This window comes from Borostomias antarcticus, assembly GCF_949987555.1.
Source record: "Borostomias antarcticus genome assembly, chromosome: 7".
Classification (NCBI taxonomy): domain Eukaryota; kingdom Metazoa; phylum Chordata; class Actinopteri; order Stomiiformes; family Stomiidae; genus Borostomias; species Borostomias antarcticus.
In genome coordinates this window covers 1,286,150-1,294,841 of record NC_140240.1, presented here as the reverse complement: position 1 = coordinate 1,294,841, position 8,692 = coordinate 1,286,150, and the positions used below count along the sequence as shown (strand labels likewise).

Sequence of the window (8,692 nt, the reverse complement as noted above, 5' to 3'; positions counted from 1 at the left end):
CAATACCGGGCTTTGGCCACTACGTCAAATGGCTTCATGCGCCGGTGAGCAACTTTCATTGAAATGAATAGGCAGCCATTTTCAATGCCGTCTCCAGTTATATTATACCTCCATGGGCGCCCCCCGGCTCGTGCAACAAACATGCAACGTATACCTCGATCAACGGTTGGTTCAAATAAGTATAGAAACTGGCCCTTTAAAAGTGCTATAGATCACATTTTTATGTAGAAACATTTAAAAAAAAAATTATAAGACATCCACAGGGATTTTTGAAAGATGTTAAAAAGTATTGAAGTGATCTGAAGTTGTGAGTTGTGTGTGTGTATTGGCCCACAAGCCTTGTTAAAGATGTGTTGTTTAAAAAAACAAAACATTTGTCTACATATAAATGTTATCTACAGCACCTTTAACTGTTTTTCAATGTGAGATTAGCGTGGTAGCTACTCAATGAAGCAATAAGTGATTACACTGAAGCAGAACCTTTAAAGAATCTGTGTACAAACATGTAGGCTTGTCAAATCTTTATTGTTCAAGCTGTGCATTTGAGGAGTGCTGCAATTATTCTAAAACATTATTTTATATGGCTTTCTATAGTAAGATTTCATAAAGGCTGACATAGCTACAGTGACATTTTTAAGCTTTACTTAATGACAAGTGATGAGGATATTTCTTGAAAACACATAAAACAATAAGCTATACATTATAATGGCAGGGTGTACTTGACACTATTAGTTTTATGGCAATGAAATTAGTTGAAAAATAAGGCACAGCGTAAAAACAATGGTTGGGGAAGGCACAGCTAAACAATGAACAGCAGTACTGAAGTTCACCTTAAAACATGCCATTGCCTTTTTTCATGTTTAATTGTTTCCATTTAGGCAGGCATAAAAATTCCTCTTTAGAGATTCCAAATATGTCCTCGAAGTCCGAGTCTGAGAGATGTTTCTGAAAGAAACAGAACAACAAATGGTGATCAAAGGTGACTATTCCATAAAGAATGTAAAGATTTAACAGTGGTCACCCCACAACTAAGACTGAGGCCCCAACACATCATCACAACTATGGCTGGGGACTTAACACGTCACCACACCCACCTCCTTCTGGGAAGGGTTGACGCCCTCAGGTAGCTCATCAGCTAGTTTGTTGATCAGCTGCTCGGGTGGGTAGGACTGATAGGTCCTGCTTCTCTCATCCTCATTCTGCTCTTCCTGAGAGGTTATTATGACATAGGAGAGGTACAGTATATCAAAACAAGGCAGTTTGGCTTTCCAGTGCCGAGGGTATTCAGATCATATTTTCAATAGAACCCTCTTGTTCTAACACCAAGTTCCAAGTGGAACAAAACCATGCTTACATTAGCGATCTCAACTAAGGATGTCACCTCTCCCAGTTCATTCTTAAGCTCTTCGTAGGTCTTTCCTCCCTGACAAAGAAAGACATTTGCGATTACTTTATTGGGCTGTCTGTATCCTGAGGTTACAGGTCATGTGACCCCTGCTCTCAAGAGGCGTGGCTTTACTCACGCTCCATTTTGTGGGGTCCCAAGCAGCAAACCAGCCAGTGAAGGTCGGGGGTTCGAAGCCCTGTTTGACCCGGACGATGGGAGTGTCGGGATCTCTGGAGCCGGGGTGAGTACGCAGGTACTCCTGACTGGTGACCACCGACTCCTCCCTCTCCACCTCATTGGCCTTGTTACCCACCCATATGAAGACCTGGGAACCCAAAGGAATAGAATGATATCCGATAATGACATGTCGGAACTGGAGGCTAATGTTTACATGGGATTGGATGACTATATATTGTGTGTACCCAAGGAAACCAGTACCTGATCCCATGTGTCTAGAAGCATGACATCATCCTCAGTGAGGTCATCCTGGACGAATTGGGTCACCTCAGTTACGACAAAGCGACCCGTCTTATTGGAGCACTCAAACAGACGAGGCTGGTGATCCGTCATTGTCTGCTGGAGTCTTGGAAAGCATGTGCACACACGGACGTACACACACGGATGTACACACACAAACGTACACACACAGACATAAACACACGGACGTACACACACACTCACACACACACACAAACACACATCCATTGCTTCCACAAACTTTATATTGTCAGTGCTCCAAACAGTCTGTGAAGGTCAAAGCTTCATCTTACCTCTTGTCACTAGCGTAGGGTGCCTTCCCTCCAAGAAGGTTCCAGAACTCAGTAGGTTCCTGGCCCTCTGCCACAAGCTCCTCAGGGGAGTCCTGTCCAATCACAGCGCTGATCTCCTTAGCCATAGCTCGTTCATCTCCGCTTGACCCCTGATGATTAAAGACAATCAGGCATCAACACTACCCCCGGAGCTCAAAAAGCTAACTGATCTCTCTCTCTCCTCCTCTCTGGTTCATATCGCTGGTCTTCCCACTACCTTCCCACACCACAGGTGAATCCCTGACGGGCTTTTCAGCAGAAAGACGTCGTTGGAGTTGAGCGAAGCAGCTACAGCTGGCACCTCGATGGCTTTGGTGTTGAAGGGGTCGGTGCCGCGGACCTGGAACAACCTGACCGGCGGCTCCGGGTCCGAGGAGCCTTTTCTGGAGGTTCCTCCCTGAGGCAGAGAAGAAGGAGAGAGGAGGACGGTCCGGCCCTGTTAGAAACTCTGCTCGTCGCCAAATAAACATTTTTTTTGTTTTGATCGAGGGAAAGTATCTAACCTCAAAGATGACCATTTTACCCTTGAACATGGCCATGAAGTGTCTTGGCTCCTTGCCCATGGTGATCCTGACTTGGACGGGTCGTCCGTTATACTTCTGATCCAAGGCCACAGCCTGAAACGCAGAAGCTGCCAGCTCATCCTGAGAAGAATGGCGTCCCTGGAATCAAATAAAAGTGTTTTTGTATAGTCAAATTCATCTCATCTAATCAGCCTTATTTATTTAAACATAACACCAGTACCTGCCATATGTACAGCAGGTAGTTGCTCCGGCTGTGGACTTCGTAGGTGTAGAGGACCAGATAGCAGTCTCCTCCATAGAAGTAGCCGTACCACTCCGGCTCCACAGGGGACAACTCCAGGTTCTCAATCCTCCACACCTTTATTACCAGAGAACAGGAAGTGTCAAAATCATTTATTAGTAGAGATGGGCTGATTGGCTTTTTTGGCCGATACCGATTTCCGATTTCTTTGGGGGAGCTGACTCATCTATACCGATTTTGGCCGATACCGATTTTCAAAAATTGTAATTAATTGACAGCACTCACTTTGCATTTTCTTGCTTTTTTATTTACAATTCTGCAATCCCAGGATAGTACAGATGAAAGTAACTGAATATGACTATGACTGTGTATAGGACTGTTAACACTGTTGACTGTATGACTGTGTACAGGACTGTTAAGACTAAATAAATTATTAGTTGCTTGCTATGCATACGTGGGATCTGACACATTTAAGATATTTGTTGTGGTGGTAAGAATATGTTTCTTCATTACTAGTGGTATGAAGCTTTAAGAGTGAGGGTTATTGTATAAGCAGAGTGCATTATGGGACAGCGGTTTACCTCCACCTTGCCTGAGCCATCGTCCACCAGACGCTCCTGTGCAGCAATTTCTGGCATCACGTGCATCCGTGTGGCGTCAAACTTCTCTTGTGTGACATTGGCTGACAGGAAACATGGAGGTATAGATCGGTTAAATATCCTGGGAGATAGGAACTCAGTAGATCATTATGATGAAGATGGCTTAACAGAGGATAACAGAGAGAAGGGGATTAACTTTCACATAGCTTGAAAGCAGGGAAAGATTCTACTGAGCAAGTAACTAGCAGACACACATACCAACTCTTCCCAGTGTGTGCGTCCTGCCCAGGCCCACCGTCTGGTCCTTAACCGTCCAGCTCTGGAACAGCTGTTTGAAGAGGGCCGACTCCGCCCCGTCGTTCACCGTCTCTATGTTGGTGGTGGTGGGGTAGCCCTTCTTCTGGAGGAAGCCCTGCTCACACATGGAATGACCCAGTCACACCTGCTCACACATGGAATGACCCAGTCACACCTGCTCACACATGGAATGACCCAGTCACACCTGCTGCCACCACGCTGATACTGCAGCTTCAGTCTGATGTTACTCAAGCAGCACAGAGGTGTGTTATACATGAGGCTACAGAGAAGTCAAAGTCTAAAGTCTTTTATTTGTCAATTATGTAGAGTGACAGTGTCATCTGAACAATGAAAGGCTTTAGATGAAGTTCAGGTCAACACCACGATTTATGTAATACAACTGAGTAAAAATATACAATAAGATAACTCAACTTAAATATATACACATACATAAAAATAAAAAAAAAGAATGTAAAAATAGAGCTGTGCAAAGTAAGTAAGTAAGTAAGTAAGTAAGTAAGTAAGCTTTATTTATATAGCGCTCTTCACAGCACGGATGCACAGAGTGCTTTACAGTAATAAATTAAAATGGCAATACAACACGAGACAAGATTAAAAAGGGGATATAGTGTGAATATAATGTCTATAACAGGTACAGTGAGGAACAGTGCAATCAGTAGTGCAAACAGAATTCCCAGGACAGAACAGGGTTAAGTTCAATTTAACAAGTAAATTAAAATCAATTCTTGAAAATGTGTATTGATCTGCAATGATTCTACCAAAGTATATATAGCTGATCTCTAACATCACTCACCACAGCTCTAGACATGGCCGCTTGTCTCTCTTCTTTGCTGGCTTTCTTTCCCTTCCACACGAATATCTTCACCCCTCCCTGGTCTAGGATGTAGCAGTCCTAGAGAAACCAGTAAAAGAATAATACACACATGGACTGGGAACGTCAGTAAGATAGAATAATACAGACATGGACTGGGAACGTCAGTAACAGAACAATACAGATATGGACTGGGAACGTCAGTAACATAGAATAATACAGACAATAGCCATGTTTCCATCCACTTGTCAATCGAATTGTGTGAGGATCGCTAAAAATATGAATGCGAATAAAGCCGGTGAACGTGCGTTTCCATCTAGAGCTTTAAATCGGATAAAGCATTTATCACAAAAGACTTTTATCGAACAAGAGAAAATCCGATGAGATCGACAGTACAAACGTTTTGTCGATTTTCATGATTTTTAATCGAATTCTACTGTTTCCATAAGGCATTTTTAATTCGATATGACTTAATTCGCATAAAACGTGTGGATGGAAACATGGCTATTGACTGGGAACGTCAGTTACAGAATAACACAGCTCTGGACTGGGAGCCTTAGTCTCTTCACTCTGCTGCGGACTCACGTCATGATTCAACAGGTCCTGAACCAACGGTCTGGCAGCGACTTCTGTGACCTTCATCTGACCCTCAGCATCGGACACACTGTGAAGGGATATAAGTAAGTAAGTAAGTAAGTAAGTAAGTAAGTAAGTGTTATTTATTTTATTTATTTATTTATTTATTTATTTATTTATTTATTTACTTACTTACTTACTTACTTACTTACTTACTTACTTATTTATTTATTTATTTATTTATTTATTTATTTATTTATTTATTTATTTATTTATTTATTTATTTATTTATTTATTTTATTTATTTTTATTTATTTTTATTTATTTATTTAAGTAAGTAAACATACATGATAATGTTAGTCAAACTGACAGTCAAACTTCTTCATTTCACATTTCATGTGTTGGACGCTCAGTCACTCACTTGTAGAGGGTGAGCTGGCCCATCTGCTCCTGGTCCACCGAGTCATCAGGCATCCCGCTGGGCAGCTTGGAAGGCCGGGTCCCCAGGACGCTGGTCAGGAAGTCCATGAGCTGAGGGGAGCGTTCCTCCGCATCGCCGTCGATCACCCCAATCTCCGCCCGCCCTCCACGCTCGCGGTCTCGGATGTCTTTAGCCAGGATCATACCCTTGGAGTCAGATGGTTCATGAATTATAAAACACATGATAACGAGTGTTATAGTTTAATTTTCTAACTGTTGGTGTATTCCTGGAGATATTGGACACATTATGAACAGACCTTAAGCCTTTCCTGCTTGTTGCTCTCTGGTCCGTTCCACTGGACGATGGTCTTGCCAGAGTCCAGCAGAAAGACGTCCCCAAGGTTCAAGCTGTTCCAGCTCATCTCTACCTGCAGCGTTAAAGAAATCAGGACAGATGAGGAACACTTTACGCTAGGCTGCTACATTCTGGAGCATTTTCCACTTGTCTGTATTCATGACCTCCATGGCGGTAACACGTTTCTTCCCCTTCACGTGCAGTACTCTCTGGATGTCATAGCTGTTGGTCTCTGTGTGCCTCATCCCAGAGGCCAGGCCGCCCTTCTTATAGCTGGGCAGGGAGCGGCAGGAGAATATACACCAGTCAGTCCGCTATTCCTTTAAACGTGTTTGTATTGCACATTTGAATTCTTACGCTACCACTGCGGTAAGCCTGGCGGTGGTCCTGGTTTGGGCCGGTAGACTCACATGACTCCCTGTTTGAAGTATCCTCTGAAGGCGTCCGACTCGTGGTTCTGGACCTCCCGGTGCTGGACGGGGCCCGAGCCCAGGAACTCGTCCAGCTGGACGGTGTAGACGGCGGCCGCACCCTGCTCATCCTGACTGGACTGGGAGCCAAGCCAGTAGTGGACGTCGTAGGAGAGAGAGCTGCCCACTTTTCTGGTCTGGAGAAAGAAAGAAAGAAAGAAAGAAAGAAAGAAAGAAAGAAAGAAAGAAAGAAAGAAAGAAAGAAAGAAAGAAAGAAAGAAAGAAAGAAAGAAAGACAGACAGACAGACAGACAACTTTCATAGTTATGATTCAAGTTCAGAAAAAGAAATCAGAATCAGAATCCTTTCATTGCCATTTGTACTTGACATACGTAGGATTTTTTTTGCGAGGAGGATAAGAGCTCAACATGGAAGGGTACAGCTGGAGATAGGGAGTGGTGATAATAACATGTATGGGTGGAGGAGGAACTTCCTGCCACACAAAAGTCTCACTGTGTAAGTAATAATCAACCTCCACAGATAATCATGCAAAACCAATGTAAAACAGACGGCATCTATATACACCACGCAGATGTGGACAGTCATGTCAGTCTGTGATTGATTGAAACAGCGCTGGGACTCACAGAGAGCAGAATGTAGCAGTCACCCTCGTAGAAACTCCCGTAGGCCTTCTCTGGTATCTGCACCAGCTCCATGCTCTGAGCCAAGAGAAACCAGAATCTGTCTCTCTGAATACTGCCATACAATCTGACAACCGTCCACACTCTGATAATCTGGTCAAATTACCTCAATCCGCCAGATTATAATCCCGGGATTTTTGGTCACTGCTCTGAAGGTGTATTCCATGTTGCTGAGTCAGTCAATCTCTGCCTCAAATGATTGATGATTCACTTGCTGCTTTTTGGATAATGGAGTTCAAATGTAAAAACAGTGAACGCTGTATCATTATCTGAAGAGGAATACATATATTCTGTTTGCATTATGACTGGCTGACAAGAATCAGTCACCACGTAAGATCTGAGGCACATTCTGCATTGATTTTCAGATGTACACATCACAAACTAAATGTTTTATTCTAGTCAGAAATACTGTACAACATACATAAACAATGAGTGATTGAAATCACAGAGGATAAAATGAAGTCAAACGATACCTTGACCAGCAGAGGAAGAGGATAATACAGTAGCTGAACAGCTAGAGAGCTTCTTGGGTCTGTGTCTGTGTGGAGCTTCAGATGGCAGCAGGTCTACTCCAGCCTGTCACTGATGCATCAAAGTGCCCCCTCCCCATCCATCGTCCCTCCGCCGGTCCGTGAAAGATTTGCCTGAGTTTACATGTTCCAGAAGCTCTCCTATCCTGCCGTCCAATCACTGATTAGAGAAAGGTTTACACAACCCCCACAAGCAAATGAGGTAGGATCAGGTTTTGACTTTTATTCAAAAGACTCTCTCCCACTGTGCTGCTGGGACCCATTAGTGGTGGGGAGGGGAGAGTGGGAGGGCCATAAATATCCCTCCATTACCAGGAAATGGACTCTACTTGATTGGAAGAGAGCCATGGCGCTATGGATTTTTGCTGCTGAATTATGCACTGCGGAGCAAGCAGGGGTCTGACACTATAATGCAGCTGTTTCCTATAGTGACCAGCAGACATCAGAGGCTGCTAATGCCCGGATAGAGCGTCCATCTATGAGAGAAGCCAAAATGACACACCTCTATGTGACCCTGTGTATTGATCATGTTCAGGATGGTGATATTGATTAGCTGGTGTTATTGATTAGCTTATAGTGCACTGTCAGGATGGACTCACTGGGGATTTCACTGACAAATCTAGCTGATTATTTTTCAATGAAATGTGAAGATTTCTGACAAACACATGGGTTTAAAACGTATGTTTATTTAACTTTTGTTACTTCTCAGATGAATACTACACCATCACCTACAGAGAAAATGTGTTGATTTAGTTGAGCTCATAACTAAGGTGAATATGAAACAATCCGGTTGAATTCCAGTGAAGGTTCTGCTGCCATGACAGCAGATGCTTGGGGAAGGTAAGGCTTAATGACAGTTCCTTGTTTTAAACTAAACCAGGTAAAAAATAAATAAAAGTGAAGCATTGATTTTCTGACAGAACACAAATGAAACAGGGAAAATGTTGCAGAAAATGTTTTAATCGAATTGACGTGTGAATATTTGACTGACCCACCCCGACCCAAACCATC

General features: G+C 43.3%; 1 protein-coding gene across 1 annotated transcript; it reads right to left on the bottom strand.

Moving 5' to 3' along the window:
- Window positions 1-617: 617 nt before the first annotated feature.
- On the bottom strand, window positions 618-7,317 carry avil (advillin; the record flags this gene model as incomplete). Its single annotated transcript, XM_084440545.1, has 19 exons — window positions 618-945; window positions 1,095-1,208; window positions 1,355-1,423; window positions 1,524-1,712; window positions 1,826-1,970; window positions 2,158-2,306; window positions 2,414-2,593; window positions 2,700-2,858; window positions 2,941-3,078; window positions 3,543-3,643; window positions 3,819-3,972; window positions 4,672-4,770; window positions 5,275-5,353; window positions 5,687-5,892; window positions 6,003-6,113; window positions 6,205-6,313; window positions 6,451-6,647; window positions 7,095-7,169; window positions 7,258-7,317. 19 exons carry the CDS (start codon window positions 7,315-7,317, stop codon window positions 832-834), a joined length of 2,448 nt encoding a protein of 815 aa, XP_084296671.1. The 3' UTR covers window positions 618-831.
- Window positions 7,318-8,692: the final 1,375 nt, after the last annotated feature.